This window comes from Muscardinus avellanarius, assembly GCF_963383645.1.
Source record: "Muscardinus avellanarius genome assembly, chromosome: 16".
In the NCBI taxonomy this organism is placed as follows: domain Eukaryota; kingdom Metazoa; phylum Chordata; class Mammalia; order Rodentia; family Gliridae; genus Muscardinus; species Muscardinus avellanarius.
This window is the reverse complement of record NC_137802.1, coordinates 33,649,515-33,675,066: the sequence shown is the minus strand read 5'-3', so window position 1 is coordinate 33,675,066 and position 25,552 is coordinate 33,649,515. Positions and strand designations below refer to the sequence as shown.

The 25,552-nt window shown below is 40.9% G+C and overlaps 1 protein-coding gene across 4 annotated transcripts in view; it reads left to right on the top strand.

The window, feature by feature from the left end:
* Window positions 1-24,141, top strand: part of GGNBP2 (gametogenetin binding protein 2) — a gene marked incomplete at both ends in the record, with an annotated part of 54,919 nt that extends 30,778 nt beyond the window's left edge. For 2 of the 4 annotated variants that reach the window (XM_080712392.1, XM_080712390.1), the window contains 8 exons: window positions 6,691-6,900; window positions 7,982-8,156; window positions 11,970-12,164; window positions 19,403-19,550; window positions 19,933-20,058; window positions 20,142-20,290; window positions 21,418-21,666; window positions 23,938-24,141. In XM_080712392.1, coding sequence (XP_080568518.1) covers window positions 6,691-6,900; window positions 7,982-8,156; window positions 11,970-12,164; window positions 19,403-19,550; window positions 19,933-20,058; window positions 20,142-20,290; window positions 21,418-21,666; window positions 23,938-24,141 — 1,456 coding nt within the window. The remainder of the gene's footprint in view (window positions 1-6,690; window positions 6,901-7,981; window positions 8,157-11,969; window positions 12,165-19,402; window positions 19,551-19,932; window positions 20,059-20,141; window positions 20,291-21,417; window positions 21,667-23,937) is intronic. The other 2 variants (XM_080712391.1, XM_080712389.1) reach the window with 1 other exon arrangement.
* Window positions 24,142-25,552: the final 1,411 nt, after the last annotated feature.

The following is a 25,552-nucleotide window of genomic DNA, read 5'->3' as shown; positions in this document are numbered from 1 at the left end:
TTTGAATCTGGGTTCTATCCATTATAACTTTGTGCAAGTTACTTGACTTTTCTGTGCCTCATTTCTCTTAGGACAAAAATAATGATAGTGCTGATTTTATAGGATTTATTTTAGAATTAAGTTTAAATTTGTGAGGATTGATGTTATATAGTACGGTTTACTAAGAATAGTGTCTGACAGTGTTATAAGCATAGCAGAGAATGTTTGCATGCCAGATGTACAGATCCTTATCATTACTGTTTTTCTTGTTCTTGCTTCAAGTACAGTTTGAGTTAAGATATAACCAGGTATAAATATCATTTATTGTTATTTAGACACTTCTCAATATCTAAATAATGTACTTTTTTGCAGTATCTACTTTTTTAGCATTTATAAAAATGATTTAACAATACCATTTAGCCAGTATTATAATGTTATTACATCATTGGAAATAGGTGTTAGGAAACAGTGAAATCTCTACCATAAACTTTTGTTAAATTAGATGTAGTCATGCGTGGCTGTAATTCTGGTATGCTAAGACAGGAAGGTTTTAGGTTTGAGGGCAGCCTTAGCAACTTAGGCCCTCTACAACTTAGACACTGTTTCAAACAGAAAAATTAGATAGATATGGGAGTGTATCTCAGGGGTGGAATGCCCCTGGGTTCAATCCCCAGCACCAAAAAAATAAAAAACAAAATAGGGCTCGGAGTGTAGCTCAGATGTGGAAAGCCCTGGGTTTAATCTCCAGTATTACACAAATACAAGTCTTTTTAAATTAACAGGCAATGTTTCTTTTGCAAATGGGAAAAATCAAATTTTATTCTTAGAGTTTATATTTTTCCTTCATTTTAGTGCAGTGATTGAACCCACCATATATGCTAAGAATACATTCTGCTTCTGAGCTATATATTCCCCCCATATAATAGGTTTGATTTTTTTTTTTTTTTTTTTTTTTTTTTTGGTGGTACTGGGGGTGGAACCTAGAGACTTTGTACCTCCGGGCTATACTCCCAGACCTTTTTTTTTACATTTTATTTGGAAACAGGGTCTCACTAAGTTGCTGAGAGCCTCACTAAGTAGCTGAGGCTGGCTTCGAACCTGTGCCATCCTCCTGTCTCAGCCTCCCAAGCGCGGGGATTACAAGCGTGCGCCACCACGCCCAGCTCCCCATATAATAGTTTTAACTTGCTGTTTGTTTATGCTTAGAGTGCGATGATCAAACATATATTAAACTACTCTGGAGCTGGGTGTTTTGGCACACACCTGTAATCCCAGGACTTGGGAGGCTGAAACAGGAGGATTATAGGTTCACAGCCAGCCTCAGCAATTTGTAAGGCCCTCTGCAACTTAGTGAGACCCGGTTTCAAAATAAAGAATAAAAAATAGGACTATGGCCGGGCGTGGTGGCGCACGCTTGTAATCCCCGCGCTTGGGAGGCGGAGACAGGAGGATCGCGCAGGTTCGAAGCCAGCCACGCGCGCTGGCTTAGGATACCCTGTTTCCAAATAAAAACGTAAAAATAGGTCTGGGAGTGTAGCCCGAAGGTATAAGGGCTTCCAGGAACCCCAGTACCACCCAAAAAAAAAAATATATATATATACATATATATACATATATACATATATATACATATATATATATATATATGTATGTATATGTATATATGTATGTATATGTATATATGTATATATATATGGCTATGGGTGTAGCTCAGAGGTAGAATGCCCTTGGGTATTCAGTTAGTTCCACAAAAAAAAAAAAAACCATAAAATTAAATATATAAGATACATTTGGGGATGTAGCTCAAAGGTAGACTGTCCTTGGGTGCAATTCCCAAGATCACATAGGGGGAACAATTCAAGTTTTATTTTATTTATTTATTTATTTTTATTTAATTTTATTTTTTTGTGGTACTGGGGTTGGAATCCCAGGGGCATTCGACCTCCAAGCTACACCCCAGCCCTATTTTTTTTTTTTTTTTTTTTATTCATTTTGAAACTGGGTCTCACTGAGTTTCAGAGGGCCTCACTAAGTAGCTGAGGCTGTCTTCGAACCGCCATCTCCTGTCTCAGCCTTCTAAATGCTGAGATTACAAGCATGAGGCACCATGCCCAATTTCAAGTTTTTCATTACTATGCTATTTGCCATTTGGCCAACTATTTACCATTCTAACCTGAAAAATGTGGAATTATTGTTTCTGTGTCTGTTTTTCCTCACTTAAGGGGAAGATTGATTGGCCAGCCAGCCTGCCTGCCTTCCTTCCTTCCTCTTTTTATATGATAAAAGAATTCACAATATAAATTTAAACTCATTTTTTAAATTATTGTTTGGAGAGGGGGTATTGAGGGTTGAACCCTGAGGCATTCTACCTCAAGCCTATACCCCAGCCCTATTTTATTTTTCATTTTGAAATAGTCTCGTTAAGTTGCAGAGGGCCTCTCTAAGTACCCGAGGCAGGCCACGAACCTGTGATCATCTTATTTTTGTTGCTGCTGTTGCTGCTTCTCCCTCCCTCCCTCCCTCCCTCCCTCCCTCCCTCCCTCTGCCTGCCTCTCTCTCTCTCTTTCTCTCTCTCTCGCTCTCTCCTTCTCTCCTCTCTCCTCTCTCTTCTCTCCCTCCCTTCCCCTTCCTTCCCCCCCTTCACATTCTACTTCTGAGATACCACCAGTCCTGTTACTTTTTATTTTTTTTTCTTTTTTAATTTATTTTTTATTGGTGCAATGTATTTATACATCATAATGGTATAAAGAAAATACTTTTGTAGACATACATGCACACATCGCCCAGTTAGCCCCTACCCGATCCCCACCCCGTTCCCTCCCTGTTACTTTTTATTTTAAAACAGGGTCTCACTAAGTTGTGCAGGGCCTCACTAAGTAGCTGAGGCTTGTTGTGAATTTGTGATCCTCCTGTCTCAACCTCCCAAGTACTCGGATTAAAGCCTGTACCACCATACCCAGTTTACTCTGTTTTTAAACATATATTATAGTATTGTTAACATTGTTGTACAAATGATATCTAGAGAACTGAGTGTGGATGCACACACCTATAATCCCTGTATTTGGGAGACCGAGACAGGAAGTTTGCAGGTTCAAGACTAGCTTCAACATAGCTGGGCATGGTGGCACACATTTGTATCCTAGCGCTTGGAAGGCCGAGACAAGGAGGATCACACAGGTTCGAAGCCACCCTCAGCTACTTAGTGGGGCTCTCAGCAACTTAGTGAGATCCTGTTTCCAAATAAAGTATAAAGTAGGTCTGGAAAAGCCCCTGGGTTCCACTCTCAGTACCACAAAAAGGAGGAGAAGGAGAAGGAGATGACTAGCTTCAACAATTTAAACTCTTAGCAACCTAGTGAGATCCTGTTTCAAAACAAAAAATTATTTTAAAAAAGGGCTGGGAATGTAGCTCAGAGGTAGAAAGTCTCTGGGTTCAATCCCCAGTACCACAAAAACAGAAAACAACAACAAAAAGCTGGGTATGGTGTGCACACATGTATAATCCTAGTACTTGGGAGGCTGAGACAGGAGAATCGCGGTTCTTGGCCAGCCTCAGCTTATTAGTGATGCCCTCTGCAACTTAGTGTGGGACTCTGTTTCAAAATAATAAAAAACAGGACTGGGGGTATAGCTCGGAGGTAGAATGCTCCTGGGTTCCATCCCCAGTACTGCAAAAAAAAAAAAAAGAAAGAAAGAAAAGAACTAAAAACTCTAAAATGTCTTTACCTTAGGTAACCCATGAACAACGCTGTTTTTCCCTTCCTTCAGCCTCTGGCAGTCACCATTCTACCTTCTGTTTCTACGTTCACTTACATGTTATTTGAAATAACATATAAGTGAAATCAAGTTTTTTTGTGTGTATACTACTAGGAATGTAACCTAGGGCATTCTACCTTTGAGCTATACCCCTAGCCTGCTTTTATTTCTTATTTGGAAATAGGATTTCACTGGGATGATGAGAATCTCATTCTTTGATGAAGCTGTCCTCAAACCTGTGATCCTCCTTTCTTAGCTTCCCAAGTATTGGGATTACAGGTGTGCCCCTCATGCTTGGCTCTTATTCTTTTATTTTGAACATGATCTCACTAAATTGTGGAGGGTCTCATTGGGTTGCTGAGGCTGGCTGCAAACTTGCATTCCTCCTGTCTCAGCTTCCCAAGTACTGGAATTATAGACATGTGTTATAATGACCAGATTTTTTCTTTTTTGTTTTTGTAGTGCTAGGGATTGAACCTAAGGGCATGCTACCTCTGAGCTACACCTCCAGTTCCTCCCCTTTTTAATTTGGAAATAGTCTCACTAAGTTACAGAGGGCTATACTAAATTGTTCAGGCTGACTTTGAAGCTGCAATCCTCTTGTCTCAGCCTCCCAAGTTTTGGGATTACAGACATGGGCCACCACACCCAGCTTTTCTTTTCTTTTCTTTTCTTTTTTTTTCTTTCTTTTTTTTTTTTTTTTTTTTTTTCTTTTTTGGTGGTGCTGGGGATTGAACCCAGGGGCATTCAACCTCTCAGCTACACCCCCAGCCCTATTTTTTATTTTTTATTTTGAAACAGGTCTCACTAAGTTGTGGAACACCTCACTAATTAGCTGAGGCTGGCCATGAACCCTGATCCTCCTGTCTCAGCCTCCCAAGTACTGGGATTACAAAGGTGCACCACCATGCCCAACAGTTTCCATTCTTTTTAACACTAATGCATCTCATACTAAAATAATTTTTCTAAAACAAATCTAATTATTTCTCCCAGATTCAAATTTGTCCTCTGTATTCCTATTATTCCTGTTTTGCTGCTGCTGTTAAAAACAGGGTCTTTTTTCTGGGTGTGGTGGCGCATGCTTGTAAACCCAGTACTTGGGAGGCTGAGACAGGAGGACCACAGGTTCGCAGCCAGCCTCAGCTACTTAGTGAGATCCTCCGTAACTTAGTGAGGCCTGTTTCAAAATAATAATTTTAAAAAGGGCTGGGATTATAGCTCAGAAGTAGAATGCCTCTGGGGTTCAATTCCTAGTTCTTCAAAACAAAAACAAAAAATCCATGGTCTTGCTATATTTCCCTTGCTGTTCCCAAACTCCTAGGCTCAAGTGGTTCTTCTACCTCAGCCTCCTGAGTAGCTGGGAATAGTTAGGATTATACATGGGAGCCACCTTACCAGGCTATTCTTATTTATTTACAGCTTTTACTATAATATTTATCCTTATAATTGCCAAGCACTGTCTTGATGCCACATCCCAATAGTAGTTAACGGTATATCTATAAATGGATAAGTATTAAATTAGAGGCTAAATTATGGGTTAAATTAGAGGACTACTAGGCAAACAGAAGCAAAAAGGCTGACAAGTAACAGTCACAGTCACTGCACTTCACTAATGCTTTTAAGAATGGAGAGAAATATACAAAAATTAACTCAAAAGAGATTAAAGACCTAAATGTAAACTATATAACTCCTAGAAGAAAATATAGGAGAAAAGCATCATGGTATCAGACAGGGCAGCTCTAAGAAGAGGGAGGCCAGGTGCACATCTATAATCCCAACTATTTGGGAAGCTGAGGCAGAAGGATCACTTGAGCCCAGGAGTTTTGCAACAGGGTCTCACTGAATTGCGAAGAGCCTCGCTAAGTAGCTGAGGCTGTCCGCAAACTGCCATTCTCTGGTCTCTGCCTCCTGAATGCTGGTATTACAGTTTTGAGCCACCATGCCTGGCTTCTTCTTTCTAATTGATAAATGAGAGAAAATTTCTTCCTCCCCTAAAATTAATACAAGATCTCTGTACTTCTGCCACATTATATACATTTAAGTTTAAAACACTTTTCCATGTATATGTTGTCTATGTTATGTCTGTGTATTGAGAAATAAGCATTTTTGAAAGAAGTAATTGGATATTTTAGAAATTAACAATAAAGCCAGGTGTGGTGCTGCACACTTATAATCCCCACGCTTGGAAGGCTGAGACAGGAGGATCGCGCAGGTTGGAAGCCAGCCTCAGCTACTTAGTGAGGCGCTCGGCAACTTAGTGAGACCCTGTTTCCAAATAAAGTATAAAATAGGTCTGGGAGTATAGCCCAGAGGTAGAATGCCCCTGGGTTCCATTCCTGGTACTGCAAAAAAAAAAAAAAAAAAGAACAATAAAAATACATATACTACTTTGTCAAATGATAATCTAGCTATATTCATCTAATCCCTAAGTTTGTATTTATCTTAACATGTGTGTTTTTGGTTGGTTTGTTTTTATTTTTGAGGGTATTTTTTTGTTGTTGTTGTTCTTGCTCTGTTTTGGTATTGGGGATCGACCAGGGGCATTTTACCTCTAAGCTCCATTCCCCCAGCCCTTTATTTTTTATTTTGAAGCAGGATCTTGCTAAGTTTCTGAGGCTGTCCTCAAACCGGGGTCCTCCTGTCTCTGAATTTTAAGTAGTGGGATTACAGGTCTGTAGACTTGCAAATGGCTTGAGGGTCTTGATATGTTGCCCAGTCTGGCCCCAAACCCCTGAGCTCTCGCAATCGTTCTTTGTAGCTGGGACTCCAGGCATGCACCACTACGCTCAGCTATGCACCACTATGCTCAGCTATGTGTATGTTTTTAACGTGTGTATGGAGTTTTTTTTTATTTATTGTATGGGAGGGGAGTGCCATCATCTGTGCCATACTGTTATATGCTGCATGAAATAGTTATACAACCAGGTCTTAATTTTAGGGTTTTTCTTTTCAACAGATTTTGCACTGATTGCAAAAATAAAGTCCTCCGGGCGTACAATATTCTTATTGGTGAACTTGACTGCAGCAAAGAAAAGGGCTACTGTGCTGCACTTTATGAAGGCTTGCGGTGCTGTCCACATGAGCGACACATACATGTTTGCTGTGAAACAGACTTCATTGCACATCTTTTGGGTCGTGCTGAGCCAGAGTTCGCAGGAGGGTATGAGTATGTAGTTTGCTAGAATGGGCTATCTAGCGCTTTGCTTCATTTTATTACTGAAAGTTTATTTCTGTCATCTTCTGCCTCAATACATATGATACATGTATAAGATAATGCCTATAATGATTGTGCTCTCTCAATTACTGTGAAAATATGGAAACAACTGTTCTCCTCTGGTGTTTGGTCTAGTCCTCTGCTCCTTGCTTGAAGGGAAGGGAAGCAGGCTTTTTCTTTTTTTCTTTTTTTTTTTTTTTTTTTTGGCTATCATTATTATAGATTATCATTTTCACTTGAAAATGATTGAAAGGAATTTTTCTTTAGCTATGCATTATCATGTTTAGATTTTATTCATAATGATAGTTCTTGCATAGAAGTGAGATCTTTGCAGCAGGGGGTTAAGAAATGCTTTATTGAATGTAATTCATGAACTGTTTATACTATTATTAAATTATATAAGAACCAGAAAGGTTATCTCTGGCATTGTTGTGAAAGTAAAATCAGAAAAAGCTGTTCAAAGCATAAATCAAACCCATTTCGTTTTGTGTTTATGTCTCTACCAACCCTACTTAAGTGCCTACTTTCAGCTAGGCATCTTAGAATTCAAAGACCTCTTTTATTACTGTAGTGCTACAAACACTTGCACTAAAGACTGATCAAGAGGACTCTTGCCCATGATGAAACCACTTTGCTTTGTTTTTTTCCATTTTTTCTTAAAACCCAACAAACAAAAAACAAATAGGTATTTTTTGCTCCAATTTGAAGGTAAAAGAAACCAAGTCTACAATGAAGTAGGCACTTATTACTTTTCTAAGCCCTAAACCCCACCTCTGTGAGCCAGTTCCTGAATTACCTTATTTTATTTTTTAGCAAAATTAGGACTGTGTTCTACTTGCATGTGTATTTCTCACTGATTATACTTATGCATGCTTGTGTGTTTACATGTACATTAATTGATTATAAATGTATATATAGCTGTTGTTATTAGGTAGGCAGATTGTATTTAAAACTTTAATTTGTAGGTGTATTATTCTTTTATTGTTTTCAGTTGAGGGTACTAAGAATTAATGTGACTTATTCTCCCTTATAGGCGAAGAGAAAGGCATGCTAAGACAATAGATATAGCTCAAGAAGAAGTTCTAACTTGCTTGGGAATTCATCTTTATGAAAGACTGCATCGAATCTGGCAAAAACTGCGGGCAGAAGAACAGACCTGGCAGATGCTTTTCTATCTTGGAGTTGATGCTTTACGCAAGAGCTTTGAGGTAAGAACATTTGATGCTTTATGTAAAGTGTAGGCTGCTTCATGTCCAAAATTGCTTATTAGTTCCTCAGAGAGATGTGATTCACTCCTAACAGTTTCATAGCTTCTGGTGAGGAGTGGAGGGGGTGATCCCAGGGAACTATAATTTGGAAGTCTGCAGATTTTTTTTTTTTTTAATCCTATTACTCCTCCAGCATTATTAGACTTTCTTAGAGTAAAGAACAAAGTTGCTGATCAAAAAGATGCTGCTATGAATCATAACTAAAGAAAAGTTAAAAGCAGCAAAAAGAAAGCAACAAAATTGGAGACCTGCAGTGAGTCCCAGTTTGTCTGATGTCTGGTAGTATGAAGTAAATTAGTAATGCATGCCATGATACACTTTTAGAGGTTTGGATATGGCTGTGGTAGAATGTTTGCCTATGGTGCACAGGACCCTGGGATTCATCCCAGCACCATATGCATTCGTGCACAAACACACTTCTAGAAGTACATTCAAAGTTCTCTGTAATGCTGCTGTTTGGTTTTTGGCTTGTGATTTGGTAACATTTTTTAAAAATTACATTCTGTAAAACATATATTTGGCTAGTGAATATTTTCTATATATCAAGGCTTGATTGTAGCACTTTAACTAGTCACCAGTTGCTTTTAGGAATGGGGTGAAAGCATTCCCAGAAGCCCATTCATGAACTTCATTCGTTTATTTTTGTGGTAATGGGGATTGGAACCCTGACCAATCTACTTCCAAGTTATAACCCCTGGCCCTTTCAATTTTTTATTTTGAAACAAGTTATCTCTGCATTGCTGAGCATCTTGCTAAGTTGCTGAGGCTGGCCTCAAACCTGTGATCCTCCTGATACATGAACTGCCATGCCTGGTCTGTTCATGAACTGTAAGCAACCTGATTGGGATAATTTATACTAGTTTATGGAGAACAGATTTATTTATTTATTTATTTATTTATTTATTTATTTTGATGGTACTAGGGATTGATCCCAGAGGCATTCTACTTTTGAGCTACATCTCCAGCCTGATTTTATTTATTTGAAAACAGGGTCTTGCTAGGTTGATGAGAGTTTCACTACTTGTGTTGAGGCTGTCCTCGAACCAGCAATCCTCCTTTCTCAGCCTCCCCAGTACTGGGATTACAGGTGTGCACCACCACACTCAGCACATGAACAAATTTTATAAGTTTTTCTTTGTATGTTTCGTGCCTTTGGAGATTAGATCATTTAATTAAGTTAACTACTTTTTTTTTTTTTCAATACTGTGGTTTAAATTTAGCCCAGGGGCATTTTCCCCCTAAATTACACCTCCAGCCCTATTTCTTTATTCTTTATTTTGAACAGGGCCTTACTAAGTAGCTGAAGCTGGCCCTAAAACTGTTATCCTCCTGTCTCAGCCTTACAAGTGCTGAGATTACAAAGTGTGCATCACCATGCCCGGCTTAACTGTTCTTTTCATTAACTGAAGAAATGAATGTTTTACCCTGAGTCAGAATTGCAGCGGTCCAGGCCAATTTCACCAAATTTGTGTGAGACCCTTTTTCAAAATAGAAAATAATGTAGGGTGGAGGTGTAGCTCAGAGGTAGACTGCATCTGGGATCTAATGCCAGTATTCCAAAACAACAACAAATTTAGGCTATTAGCTGGTTTTGGTCACACGCGCATGTAATCTCAGTACTTTGGAGGCTGACAGGAAGATCACATTGCGCAGGTTCGAAGCCAGCCTCAGCTACTTAGTGAGATCCTGTTTCCAAATAAAATATAAAATAGGTCTGGGATGTAGCCCAGAGGTAGGAGGCCCCTGGGTTCCATCCCCAGTACCACAAAAAACAAAAACAGCAACAACAAAAGAAACAATTAGGCTATTGCTCATTGGAAGAGCAGTTTCTATAACTGTCTTCCTCATAGGGATTAATTGTATCAGCTTTCTGAGTGGATTTTTAAAACTGTCATTATTTAAGATAGGAAGAGTTTTCTGGACATCCAGCGATTACACACTTCAGCTAAAGATGCCAGGTGGCCCCTCCAGCCAGCCAGGCCCTCACATGAGAGCTATGCCTAGGCCTGCATCAGCAGCTCAGCCACCAGCAGCAGCCCCATCCTCTGTAGTGGGCTCACTCACGGCTGCATCCCAGCAGCCAGGTCTGATGGCATCCACTGCAGCTCATGTGGCCACAGGCGCTGCTGTTGGACACACACTGGGCCATGCCATCGCTGGGCTTAGTGGAGGAGGTGGTGGTGAGCCCTGGGCCTGACATCACTTACCAGGAGCCTCAGAGGGCACAGCAGCAGTCTGGTGGCCCTTGCCTTTTTTTTTTTTTTTTTTTTTTTTTTTTTTTTTTTTGTGGTGGTACTGGGGTTTCTGGAAACCCTTCTTCTTCTGGGCTACACTCCCAGACCTATTTTATATTTTTTTTATTTGGAAACAGGGTCTCTTAAGCCAATAAGACTGCCTTCGAACCTGTGCGGTCCTCCTGTCTCCGCCTCCCAAGCGCGGGGATTACAAGCGTGCACCACCACGCCCGGCTGGCCCTTGCTTTTTTAGATAAAACAGGTTTTTTTTTTGTTTTGTTTTGTTTTTGTTTTTTTGGTGGTACTGGGAGTGGAACCCAGGAGCTTTTCTACCTCCAGGCTATGCTCCCAGACCTATTTTATAATTTATTTGGAAACAGGGTCTCACTAAGTTGTTGAGAGCCTAAGTAGCTGAGGCTGGCTTTGAACCTGTACGATCCTCCTTTCTCAGCCTCCCAAGTGCTGGGATTACAAGCGCACACCATCATGCTCTAAAACAGTTTTTGAGTGTGCCCAGAACCAGTGACATAAAGCTCTGTGAGAATTTTAGTGAAGTGCTAAAACGGTACAAAATTGCAAATGGATTACTCTAATAAGTGGGAGCCAGATGTGGTGGTACATGATTGTAATCCCAATATTGAGGAAGCTGAGACAGGAGGATCACAGGTTTTGAGGGCAGCCTCAGCTACTTAATGAGGCCCTCTGCAATTTAGTAAGACCCTGTTTCAAAATAAAGAATAAAAAATAGGGCTGGGGATGTAGTTCAGAGATAGAATGCCCCTGGGTTCAATCCCCATTACCATACACAAAAAAGAAGTGGAAATTCTTCTCTGACCAAGTTACTTAGCATAAAAATATAATTGATAATGAAAGTATAACATGTAAAGCCGTAAGTTAAATTGCTCTTGGTATTAATAGCTCCATTGCTTCTGAATGTCAATGAAGGAGGTTATTCTAATTCTCTGGAAGTTCACTGAGTTGGTACGGAATTTGGGGCTGATGCCGGGCATGGTGGTGCAGGCTTGTTAACCCAATACTTGGGAGGCTGAGACAGGAGGATCGTGTTTTGCTGCCAGCCTCAGTTACTTAGTGAGGCCTCCTGCACTTAGGCTTTGTTTCAAAATAAAGAATAAAAAATAGGGCTGGGGATATAGTTCAGCGGTAGAATAGCCCTGGGTTCCATCCCCAGTACTAGGGGGAAAAAAGATTCTATGTCTGATTAAAATTAAAGCATAAAATTTTAGTTGAGTGTATGTGATATCATTTAAATTTAACATGAGAGCCAGGCATGGTGGCACTTGCATGGGAGGCTGAGATAGGAGGATGGCACGGTTTCAAAGCCAGCCCCACCTATTTAATGAGGCTTCAGCAACTTGGTGAGACCCCGTTTCGGGAGTATAGCCCGGAGGTAGAAAAGCCCCTGGGTTCCACCCCCAGTACCACACACAAAAAAAATTAACATGAGAATTTCTGTGGAAGTTATGACCAATATTCATTCTTAACTTTGTTTTTATAATAGATGACTGTGGAAAAGGTACAGGGAATTAGCCGCTTGGAACAACTTTGTGAGGAATTTTCAGAAGAGGAACGAGTAAGAGAACTCAAGCAAGAAAAGAAACGCCAAAAACGGAAGAATAGACGAAAAAATAAGTGTGTGTGTGATATTCCTGCTCCCTTACAAACAGCAGATGAAAAAGAAGTAAGCCAAGAGAAGGTAGTGTTTCTTAGTATAGTTCATAATTGTGTAGATACTGCTTTGGAAGTAAGTGTCCCTTTTTGCTATATTGAGATTTTTTGTTTTTCCAGAGGTGAGCTCTCACAGATGGTGTGTTGGCCTTTTTTGTGTACATCAGAATTTGTAATCTCAAAGTTAGTGTTGAGTAGTTCTCTCTCTACTTGACTATTGTACTTGGAGGCTGAATCAGGATTGCAGGTTCGCATTCAAACTCAGCTACTTAGTGAGGTCCTCCCCAACTCATTGCAACCCTGTTTCAAAAATAAAATAGGGCTGAGGATGTAGCTCAAAGGTAGAATGCCCCTGGGTTGAATCCCCAGTATAGCAACAACAACAAAAAGAGCCTGGCATGGTGGTTCACGCCTGCAATCCCAGTACTTGGGAGTCTAAGACAGAACGAATGTAGGTTCAAGGACAGCCTCACCAATTTAATGAGACTCTCAGAAGTCTAGCAAGATCCTGTTTCCAGATAAATAAAATCGGGCTTGGGGTGTAGCCGGAAGGTAGAATGCCTCTGGGTTCAGCCCAGTACCATAAATGAATAAATGAATGAATGAATGAATGAATGAATGAATGAATATAAAATATGGCTGGGGGTAGCTCGCCCCTGGGTTAATTCAAAAAAATATGGATTGCTACCTCTGCCTACAGTTCTCAAGTCACAGGAACCCTTTACATTCTTAAAAACTAAGGTGCCCAGTGAGCTTCTGCTTATGTGGTCATACTATTTTTTTTTTTTTCTTTTTTCTTTTTGGAGGGTATGTGGATGGAACCCGGGGGTATTTGACCTCCGAGCTATACCCCTGCCCTATTTTTTATTCTTTATTTTGAAACAGGGTCTCACTAAATTGTGGAGTGCCTCACTAAGTAGCTGAGGCTGTCTGCGAACCGCAATCCTCCAGTCTCAGCCTCCCAAATGCTGGGATTACAAGCGTGCATCACCATGCCTGGCTATGTGGTCATACTTATCAATATTTACTGTAGTGGAAGTACAGTGGAGCCAGGTGTGGTGGCACATGCTTGTAATTCTAGTACTTGAGAGGCTGAGACAGGAGAATCTTGCATTAACAGCTAGTCTTAGCTACTTAGGTCCTCCGCAATTTATTGAAACCCTGTTCAAAATAAAGAATAAAAAAATAGGGCTGGGGGTGTTCTATTAAAAAAAAAAGTGAATAATGCCGGGCGTGGTGGCGCATGCTTGTAATCCAGCATCCGGGAGGCTGAGGCTGGAGGATCACGGTTCGAGGACAGCCTCAGCTACTTAGTGAGGCCCTCTGCAGCTTAGTAAGACCCAGTTTCAAGTTAAAGAATAAAAAAAACTAGGGCAGGAGGGTATAGCTCGAAAGTCAAATGCTCCCGAGTTCCATCCCCAGACTCGCAAAAAAAAAAAAAAGTGAATAAAGAAAGTACAGTGGAAGCTGAGCATGGTGGTGCACTCAGGCCTGTGATTCCATTACTTGGGATGCTGAAACAGGAACATCAGATGTTCGAAGCCAACCCTCAACAACATAGCTAGACTCTCAGAATTTAACGAGACCTCTTTCTAAATAAAAAATAAAATAGGGCTGAGGGTGTAGCTCAGAGATAGAATGCCTCTAGGTTCATTCACTAGTACCACAAAAAAAGGTGTGAGGGAGAAAAGTAAAAAGCCCAGACATGGTGGTACATGCCTATAATCCCAGTACTTGGGAAATGAGAGGAGGATTGTAGATTTGAGGCTGGCTTTAGTAATTTAGTGAGACCCTGTTTTTCAAAGTAAAAAAGGACAAGTGGAGTGGCTGGATGCAGTCACTAGTACCAAAAACCAAAGAAAGAGAAGTAATTTTATTTTTGAATACCGTAAACTTTAGCTAGGCTTAGTGGTACACCCCTGTAATCTCAGTACTTTGGGAGGCTAAGTCAGGAGGATCAGAGGTTCAAAGCCAGTCTCAGCAACTTAGCAAGATCCTGTTTTCAAATTAAAAAGTAAAATAGGCCTGGAGGTGTAGTTCAGAGATAGAATGCCCCTGGGTACCACAAAAGAAACATAAATCTTTCTATGGCTGTATTCTTATATTCCAGTTACTTAGAAGGCTAAAGAAGGAGAATCCCGAGTTTGAGGTTAAACTGAGCAGATAGCAAGACCCTGTCACAAAATTAAAAAAAAAAAAAAAAAGACAAAACAACTTTTTTTTTTTTGGGTACTGGAATTGGAACCCATACACCCCCAGACCTATTTTATATTTTATTTGAAAATAGGATCTCAATATGTTGCCGACCCTCACTAAGCTTCTGAGGCTGGCCTTAAATTTGCTATCCTCCTGTCTCAGCCTCCCAAGTATTGAGATTCAAGCATGTGCCAGCATGTCTGGCTAAAATAAAAATTTAAATGGGCTGGGAATGTAGCTTAATCGTAAAGTGCCCTTGATTTCAATTCCTAGTAAAACACACACACACCAAAAAAACTCACCTCTGAGCTACACCCTCAGCCCTATTTTTTATTCTTTAATTTGAAATGGGGTCTCTGAGTTGCAAAGGGCCTCACTAAGTAGCTGAGGCTGTCCTCAAATCTGGATCTTCCTGTCTCAGCTTCCTAAATTCTGGTATTACAAGCATTAGCCACAATACCTGGCTGGAATGATAGCTGGTTTGTTTTTGTTTTTGTGGTACTGGAGATGACACCCAGGGGCAATCTACCTCTGAGCTACACTCCCTTCCCTATTTTTTATTTATTTTCAAACAGTGTCTCACTGGGTTACAAAGAGCTCACTAAGTAGCTGAGGCTGTCCGAGAACCACAGTCCTCTTGTCTCATTCTCCAAAATACTGACATTACAAGTGTGCAGCACCACGCCTGGCCAGGATGGTAGTTTTTGAAAAATCACATTTTTAAATAATGAGAGTATATGCCAGGCGTGGTGGCGCACACTTGTAATCCCTGCACTTGGGAGGCTGAGACAGGAGGATCGCATGTGTTTGAATCCAGCCTCAGCTACTTAGTGAGACCCTGTTTCCAAATAAAGTATAAAAATAGGTCTGGGAGTATAGCCCAGAGGTAGAAAGCCCCTGGGTTCCACCCCCAGTACCACCAAAAAAATTAAATAAATAAATAAGTAATGAGAGTGAAAAGAATGGTGTTATTTTTATATTTTTGCAAATAACTTTTTTTTTTTTTTTTGGCGTTACTGGGGTGGAACCCAGGGACATTGTGCCTCCAAGGCACACCCCTGCCCTATTTTATTTTCTTTATTTTGAAACAAGGTCTCACCGAGTTGCAAAGGGCCTAAGTAGCTGAGGCTGTCCTCAAACTGCGATCCTCAAAAAAGGACATAAATTTTAGTATTATCAACTTCACAATGCTGTATTCTGGTTTTGAAATTTCTGTAATTTCAAGGTGTGAAATTTTATCATTATCAATAGTATCTTATCCATTGTTTACCTTGAAATGATGGACTGAGTTCATTCAATTTTGAGGAAATGCCTGCTAAATATTCAAATTCAAATAACCGTGGTTTATCTCAGTCATTCTTTCAAGTGAAATTTATATTCCAGGGAAAAAACTAGTTTAGCAACAGCTCAATTGCCCAAGTACTTTTCCTTAAGGTAACCATTGTACTTTGGTGTGGGACAGAAATGCTTTAGGCATGCTTCCAGTCTTTCACACAAGCTGTTTAAAAGACTTTCATTAGCCAAGTGTGGTGACACACGCTTGTAATCTCAGCATTCGGGAGGCTGAGACCAGAGGATCGCAGTTCATGGACAGCCTCAGTTACTTAGTGAGGCCCTCCACGGCTTAGTGAGACTTGGTTTCAAAATAAAGAAAAAATAGGGCAGGAGGTGTAGCTTGGAAGTCGAATGCCCCTGGGTTCCATCCTCAGACCTGCAAAAATAAAAATAAGACCTTTATTCAAGCCAGGAGTAATGGCACATGCTTGTAAACCAGCAATTGGGAGGCTGAGATAGGAGGGTCTCAAGTACAAAGCCAACTTCTTAGTGAGGCCCTTTGCAGCTCAGTGAGACCCTGTTTCAAAATAAAGAATACACCGGGCATGGTGGCGCACGCTTGTAATCCCCGCGCTTGGGAGGCGGAGACAGGAGGATCGCGCTGGTTCGGAGCCAGCCTTGCTGGCTTAAGAGACTCTGTTTCCACATAAAAATGTTAAAAAAAAATAGGTCTGGGAGTGTAGCCCGTGGGAGTGTATACCGGAGGTAGAAGGGCTTCCAGGAACCCCAGTACCACCAAAAAAATAAAAATAAGAAATAAAGAATAAAAGGTAGGGCTAGAAGCTAGGTGTGGTGCCTCACGCTTGTAATCCCAGCATTTGGGAGGCTGAGACAGGAGGATTGTGGTTCAAAGACAGCCTTTTAGTTACTTAGTGAGGCTCTTTGCAACTCAGTGACACTCTGTTTCAAAATAAAGAATAAAAAATAGGAGCTGGGCTGGGCTTGGTGGTGCACAGCTTGTAATCCCTGCGCTTGGGAGGCTGAGACAGGACGATCGCACAGGTTCAAAGCCAGCCTCAGCTGGGTTAAGAGGCCCTGTTTCCAAATAAAATAGAGGTCTGAGAGTATGGCCTGGAGGTAGAAGGCCCCTGGGTTCCATCCCCAGTACCACCAAAAAAAAAAAAAAAAGAATAAAAATAGGGCTGGAGGTGTAGCTCAATGGTAAAATGCCCCTGGGTTTTATCCCCACTACTGCAAAAAAAAAAAAAAAAAGTTGGGCGTGGTGGTGCAAGCTTGTAATCCTGGCATTTGGGAGGCTGAAACAGGAGGATTGTGCAGGTTCGAAGCCAGCCTCAGCAACTTAGTGTGGCCCTTTGCAACTCAGTGAGACTCTGTTTCAAAATAAAGAATGACATATAGGGCTGGAGATACCATGCTCAGAGGTAGAATGCCCCTGGGTTCCATCCCCAGAACAGCAAAAATAAAAACCAAAAGACATTTATTCACAGTTGATATCTAATAAAATTAATACTTTTTATTGCTACATCAAAAGCATTCATTCATAAACTGGACATGTTTATGAGACCCTGTAATCCTAGCTACTTGGGAGGCTGAGGCAAAAGGATCACAAGTTTGAGGTCAGCCTCAGCAATTTATGAGATAGCAACCTAAGGAGATGTGTTTCAAAAGAAAGGGGCTGCCGGGTGTGGTGGCGCACACTTATAATCCCAGTACGTGGGAGGCTGAGACAGGAGGATCGCACAGGTTCAAAGCCAACCTCAGCCACTTAGTGAGGCTCTCAATAACTTAGTGAGACCCTGTTTCCAAATAAAATATAAAATAGGCTGGGGCTGTAGCCCAGAGGTAGAAAAGCCCCTGGGTTTCATTCCCAACACCACAAAAAATAAATAATGCCAAGCGTGGTGACACACACTTGTAATTCCCACACTTGGGAGGCCAAGACAGGAGGATCACATAGGTTCGAAGACCCTGTTTCCAAATAAAAATATAAAAATAGGCCTGGGAGTGTAGCCTGGAGGTAAAAAGGGCTTTCAGGAACCCCAGTACCACCAGGAAGGAAGGAAGGAAGGAAAGAAAAGAGGCTGGAGTATAGCTCAAAAGTAGAACATCCTTGGGTTCAGTCCTCCATACCACACACAAAAACGGGAAGGGGGAGCTGGGCATGGTGGCGCACACTTCTAATCCCAGCATTCGGGAGGCTGAGACCGGAGGTTCGTGGTTCGCAGACAGCCTCAGCTACTTACGCCCTCCACAACTCAGTGAGACCAGTTTCAAAGAATGGGAAAGGGGGTAGCCTGGAGGTTGAATGCCCCTGGGTTCCATCCCCAGACCCGCAGAAAACGGGGGCGGGGGGGGGGGGCTGAGGATGTAGCTCTGGTTGGAACACTTGCCTACCATGTGCTAGGGCCTCTTTCAGTCCTCAGTATCATAAAAAATTCTATCTGTGTGTGTGTGTGTGTGTGTGTGTGTGTGTGTGTGTGTGTGTGTGTGTGTGTGAAGTAAAATGTCAAATACTGAGAATCTGTGGCAAGTGGTGACTGCAGTGACTTTGATTACGCTTAGCTCACATTCTCTGATTTGAACTCTGGCATCATTGCTTTTGTGTTACGAGTGTGTCAGCCCAGATAAAAGTAAACAACAATCTACGTTTTGTGGAAAAAATAGTTCTGTTTTTGTTTTTAATTGGACTGGGCATTCACCCTGGTGTTCCACCCTGGAGCATTCAGCCCTTTTCATGTTTTTTGTTTGCTTTTATTTTTTGCGGGTCTGGGGATGATACCTAGTGGCATTTGACCTCAAGCTACACCCCTTGCCCTATTGTGTGGGGGTACTAGAGGTGGAACCCAGGGGCATTCTACCTCTGGGATATACTCCCAGACCTATTTGGAAACAGGGTCTCATTAAGTTGCTGCTAAGTAGCTGAAGCTGTCTGCAACTCCCCATCCTCCGGTCTCAGCCTCCTGAATGCTGGGATTACAAGCATGTGTGCCACCATATCAGCTTGTTATTTTTTTTTTTTTAATGGAGTTTCACTAAATCAGTGCACACTGGCCTTAAACCTCAATCCTCCCAAATACTGGGACTACAAGTGTGCACCACCACACCCACCCACCTGATAAAAATGGTTTTGATCTAGGGAAACATGCTAGGATCAGTGAATTATACTTTGAGAGAGCTTGATTAATACCATTCACTCTTTTTTTTTCTTTTTCTTTTTTCCGTGGTACTAGGGATGGAACCCAGGGGCATTCTACCTCTGAGCTACACCCCAAGTCCCCCCCTTTTTTTTTTTTTTTTTTGAAACAGGGTCTCACTGTGTTGCACTGTGTAGCTGAGGCTGGCCATGAACCACAATCCTCCTGTCTTAGGCTCCCAAAGTCTGGGATTATGAGTGCCATTTACTCTTAATTTTGTTTGTTTGTTTGTTTTGGTGCTGGGGGTTGATACCAGGAGATTCTACCTTCAAGCTACACCCTAGCCCTATTTTATTTTTTATTTCGAAACAGGATTTCACTAAATTACAGAGGGCCTCCCTAAGTAGCTGAGGCTGGCCGTGAACCTGCCATGTTCTTGTCTCAGCAGTGCTTGCGATCCACATACTTACTCTTAACTTACTTTTCATGGTTCATAGACATGAAGTAGCATAATGAGTTTTCATGATAAGAATCTTAATTTGTTAGCCTCGTAACTCCTAATTAGTTAATATTAAGGAAATTAAAATGTAGCCATTATAGAGGGAAAGTTTTTTACTATCTTAAATGTTAACCCTTAAAGGAAACAGACTTCATAGAGAACAGCTGCAAAGCCTGTGGCAGCACTGAAGATGGTAACAGCTGCGTAGAAGTGATTGTCACCAATGAAAACACATCGTGCACCTGTCCTAGCAGTGGCAACCTTTTGGGGTCCCCTAAAATAAAGAAAGGTGAGTAAATAATCTTTCCCTTTTTTTGTGGTACTGTGGATAGAACCCAGGGGCTTTCTACCTCTGGGCTACACTCCCAGACCTATTTTATATTTTATAAGTCTCTTTTTAATCCTTTAGAGATTTTGGAATCTGGATTTTAAATATTGCATTATCCCTCCCCCCCAAAAAAAACATAATTTAATCAGATACTTAATTTTTTTATGTTCTTTATTATTTGAAAGAAATAAAAAACTGTATGTTAACCCTATTTTTATTACTTAATTTACTTCCACTTTGTTAACCACCAATCTTAAAACTTTACTCTGGTCTTCAGTTGGTTCACTCCATTCTCGTGTAATTCCTGAATATTGATTGTAACTTTCACCTGGTTTATTCTCAGGCATATCTCCACACTGTAACGGTAGTGATTGCGGATACTCATCTAGCATGGAAGGGAGTGAGACAGGTTCTCGGGAGGGTTCAGATGTTGCCTGCACTGAAGGCATTTGTAATCACGATGAACACGGTAGGTTCAGATTAAACTTCCAGTTATTTCTACCGTATGGCTGACTTAAGAGCAAAAATAAAAAGAATTATTGATTTTTGCAGGTGATGACTCCTGTGTTCATCACTGTGAAGACAAAGAAGATGATGGTGATAGTTGTGTTGAATGTTGGGCAAATTCCGAAGAGAACAACACAAAAGGGAAAAATAAAAAGAAGAAAAAGAAAAGCAAAATGTTGAAATGTGATGAACATGTAAGTGTTATATCTCAGGTTTGGGGGGGGGGGTAGTGCAGTACTGAGAATTGAAGCCAGGGACATTCTACTTCTGAGCTACACCCCTAGCCCTTTTTTGACTTGGCATGGTGTCACACGCTTGTAATTCCAGTCCTTGGGAGGCTGAGACAAGAGGATCACAGGTTCGAGGACAGCTTCAGCAAGTAGTGAGACTCTCAGCAATGTAGGGAGACCCTGTATCCAGATAAAAATAAAATAGGGCTGGGGGTATAGTTTGGAGGTTCGATCCCCAGTGCTATAGAAAATAAAAATAATATTTTTGTTTGTTTGTTTTGTTGCAGTACTAGGTCAGGGCCTCATGATGCTAGGCAAGCATTCTACCACTGACCTACATCCTCAGTCCTATTTCTTAAAATTTTAAGCCTTTGCTGTTGAGAACACTCTGGGTTTCTTAAAGTGACATGTGCAGCCTAGCTGCTAGCATTTAATTTATTTACTTTTGTGGTACTGAGGATTGAACCCAGGGGCATTCTACCTCTGAGCTATACCCCAAAGCCCTATTTTTATGTTTTATTTTGAGATAGGTTCTCACTAAGTTGCAGAGAGCCTCACAAGTTTGCTAAGGCTGGCCACAAACCTGCCATATTCGTGTCTCAGCCTCCCAAGTACTGGGATTACAAGCGTGCGCCACCATGCCTGGTTTAGGATTTCTTTTTATAGAATAAGTATCTTAGGTAGTTCATTTTTGTGGTCATATATATATGGGAGGGTATTTACCCAAAAGTCCATTTGAGTTATAAATCCTAATTCATTCTTTGCATAATACTTTAAAATATTAGTCATATAATCTTGAGCAGTTTAATTTTCCTTTCATCAGTTGTGAAATGTAGGTAATAGTCTTTGGTATGTAAAGTTCTGTGAATATAAGTGAAGTGATGTGGCCAGTCAGCATAGCATCTGGGTTGTGTAGTAAATGCTTACTAGCAAATGCCAGCTGGCATTTACTAAAGGAAGCTGCTATTGCTCGGTGTTTCTTCTAAAGAGTTAATATCCCATCGGGGCATTTCGTTTTTTATTTTTCTCTAAAGAATAATTGCTATTATTCCCTGCCTTTTTACTTTGGAAACCTTTTACTATGATTTCAGATCCAAAAGCTTGGAAGTTGTATTACAGATCCAGGTAATCGAGAGACCTCAGGAAATAGCGTGCACACAGTGTTTCACCGTGACAAGACCAAAGATGCACATCCTGAAACCTGTTGCAGCGCTGAAAAGGGTGGGCAGCCACTGCCTTGGTTTGAGCATAGAAAAAATGTACCACAGTTTGCAGAACCCACAGAAATGTCATTTGGTCCTGATTCCGGAAAAGGTGCCAAGAGCTTAGTTGAACTCCTTGTAAGTAGTCCACTGTGCCTCGTTGTGGATGAGGGGATGGTATTTGAGGGTTTCGGGTAGGGAGTAGAGCAGCTTTTAAGAAATGTAGGAGCCGGGTGTGATGGTACCTGCCAGTGATCCCAATACTTGGGAGACTGAGGCAGGTTCCAAGACAGCCTCAGCAACGTAGACACTCAGTATTCTAGTGAGACTATGAAGAAGGGTTAGAAGTGAAGCTCAGAGATAGAACACCCCTGGGTTCAGTCCTCAGCACCACACAAAAAAGAAAGAAAGGTAGGGTGAGTATCCCATTATTCTTTTGTGACTTCATGTCTATTCTTCCATTTAAGATTTATGCAACTTCTTTGGAGCACATTTTCTTGTTCTCCTCTGTCTCGGTGTTTGAAGAGACTACTTGGGAGAGTAGGTTAGAAGTAGCATTATGTAGGAATCTGCCTCCTTGAAGAATTATTGTAAGCAAATTTTGCCTGAGTAGCAATTGATGGTAGTCACCTTTTCATGCAAGGAAAGAAACTAGACTCTGAAGTATAGCGTGCATTCTAGGTTACTTCCTTTACGTGTCATGGAGGGTAGAAACATAATAGAGGACTGGGGTGTGGCTCAGTGTAGAGCACTCACATGGTACACAGGAGGCCTCGGCTTTGATCCCAATCACGGGGGGGGGGGGTTGCATATAGCTCATTTTGGGAAATCTTTTATGATTGACGCCAATTAAGATGAATTATACCAGATTCCAAGTTGACCCAGTGTAGTGCAAGAGAGAGAGCTTGATTGATTCTCTGTGTGTGGGGGGGATTCTTGGAGGAGGAAAAAAAGAGAAGATTGGTGTCTTTTCCATAGTAATTAGGATCCTAGTGGACTTTTTTTTTTTTTTTTTTTTTTTTGGCAGTTTTGAGGATTGAACCCAGAGGCATTCTATCTTTGAGCTACACCCCCAGCCCTTTTTTTTTTTTTTCTTCTTTATTTTGAAACAGGGTCTCACTAAGTAGCTGAGGCTACGCTGAGCATGGTGGCTTACACTTTTATTCCCAGCATTAGGGAGGCTGAGACAGGAGGATCTGGGTTCGAGGACAGCCTTAGCTACTTAGTGAGGCCCATTGTAACTCAGTGAGACCCTGTTTCAAAATAAAGAATAAAAAATAGGGCTGGGAGTGTAGCTCAAAGGTTGAATGCCCCTGGATTCCATTCCCAGACCCACAAATAAATAAATAAAATAAAAAATATTATTTATCTTTTACTTACTTTGTGGTGGTAAGAATTTTGACATAAAGCTGGGCATGTGGTATATGCTTGTAATTCCAGTACTTTTGGGAGGCTGAAACAGGAAGATCGCAGGTTCAGGGCCAGCCTCAGCAATTTGGTGAAGCCCTCTGGGACTTAGTGAGGCCCTTTTTCCAAATTAAAAAATAAAGGCTGGGGGTGTAGCTTAGAGGCAGAAATAGCTCTGGGTTCAATTCCTGGTACCACACACACACACAATTTTAACAAAGGACCAGCCTATAGAGATAAGTCAAATTTGGCTAAGCTGGGTGTGGTAGTGCATTCTTGTGATCCCAGTACTTGAGAGGCTGAGGCAGGAGGATTGCAGGTCTGAAGCCAGCCTCAGCAACTTAAGTCCCCCACAACGTAGTGAGACCCTGTTTCCAAATGAGAAATAAAATCAGGCTGGGGGTAAAGCTTGGAGGTAGAGGGCCTTTGGGTATAATCCTCAGTACTAAAAAATAAAATTTGGTTAATTAGTTTTAAACATCTCTAATTAGTCATATATTCACCTCCCCCCCACCCCCCAGTACTGGGGATGGAACCCAGAGGCATTCTACCTCTGAATTACACCCCCCAGCCCTGTTTTTTATTATTTATTTTGAAACGGTCTCACTGAGTTGCAAAGGGCCTAAGTACTAGCTGAGGCTGTCCACAAATTGCGATCCTCATGTCTCCGCCTCCCAATTGCTGGGATTACAAGGTGCGCCACCATGCCTGGCTTATATATTTTTTTAAAAAAAAACAGAGATAATATAGTGATATTCTGATAGGCTAATAGGCTTCTAGGATAAATTGTAGATTCAGGGTTTCAAACCAAGTTGAGTTGGATTTTACTTTCACATTATTTTCTAAGACAAGGACATACTGCTCATTCTGTAAACACTGCAATTAAAGGCTTTGTGTGACTGAATTGAAACTAAACAGCTAGGCTGCTTTAATTTTTAGCTCTATCAACTTAGCATTTTGCATTTTTAAAGTCATGGTCTTAACTGCTGCTTTAATTTGCAGGATGAGTCTGAATGTACTTCAGATGAGGAAATCTTTATCTCACAAGATGAAATACAGTCATTTATGGCTAATAACCAGTCTTTCTACAGCAATAGAGAACAATACCGACAACATCTGAAAGAGAAATTTAATAAATACTGCCGCTTAAATGACCACAAGAGGCCCATTTGTAGTGGCTGGTTGACAACGGCTGGAGCAAATTAAATAAATAAAATAGCTCTGTCTTTCAATGAAACACTCAAGATGACTACTGCGCCTTCTCTTTCAAAAAAAAAACATAATTTAGTGACTTATGGCAAAAATTTACCTTAAATCAATGTGATTCTTTCTTGTTTGGGGAGACGGTGGAGGTAACTTCATTAGTTTGTTCTTTCTTCAGGCTTGTGTCTTTAGTTGCGTGGCTGCGCAGGCCTGCATATGATTTAAGCCATCTCTTTTCATTAAATGTTTCTCTTCTTGTGAGACTTACTAAAGCAACTTAGTGGCAAAAAGTAATGTTGTACTTATACTTCTGTACAGAAATGACAATGAACTGAATATATGGTTTTACAAAGTAGACATCCACTTGGGAAATGTTTGGATGTAATGTTAAAGCGCAATGTGCAAAATTTAAAATAAAGAATATTTATTAATACGCATAGTAAAATCTGGTGTACATGTTTTTACTTAATGTGTGGCAGTACTTGAGTTATTTGCTGCTTGTACTTGGCACTTGACCATGTCCCATGTAGAGAGATGGAGAACAAATGAGGATAGAGATACAGATTGTTGAAGATAAAATTCTTCCCTTGATCAGAGTTAACAGCTGAGAAAAGCATTTTCTCGTCTTTTGTTCTACAAGAATAAATTTATTGCAATACCTTTAAAATACTGGCTAGCATTTTACTTTTTCACAAGACATTTATTTATTTATTATTTATTTATTTTGCAGTCCGGGGATGGAACCCAGGGCATTCTACCTCTGAGCTACACCCCCAGTCCTATTTTTTATTCTTTATTTGGAAACAAGGTCTCACTAAGTTGCAGAGGGCTTCACTAAGTAGCAGAGGCTGTCTGTGAATCACGATCCTCTGGTCTCAGCCTCCCGAGTGCTGGGATTACAAGCGTGCACCACCACGCCCAGCTGAGACTTTTAATTACTATCATTTAAAATTCTCTAAGGTATATTGACCTAGAGGAATGAAAACAAAGCTTGACAATTTCAACTAAAGGCTGTCTAAAAAGTAATTACGCAGTATGTGTGACTGGATCAGAAGGCTGCGCTAAGAGCTAACACTGTGGTCTCTGTAGGTACATATTCAGCATTATTTGTGACCCGATAATAAAGTCACTGTGGTCTCACAGCTCACTTGCGGTCACAGCAAGCTGTCTGTGAGTACTGAAGAAGAAAAAAGATTCCCTGAGAGCAGCATTTTGCTGCCTTTTAAATAATTTGAGTCAAGTAGCTGGATAAACACATGTGGTTAGAGCTTTGCATCTGCATGTAGGTAATACCTCATGGGCAGCAACAAATGGTACGATACAACAGTACCTCTGTGCAGTGGAGATGGAGTGAATTTTACAGTCTTTGCTGCTTAAGATTTCTAATCAGCTTCCAAGTGGGTAGCAGTAGATA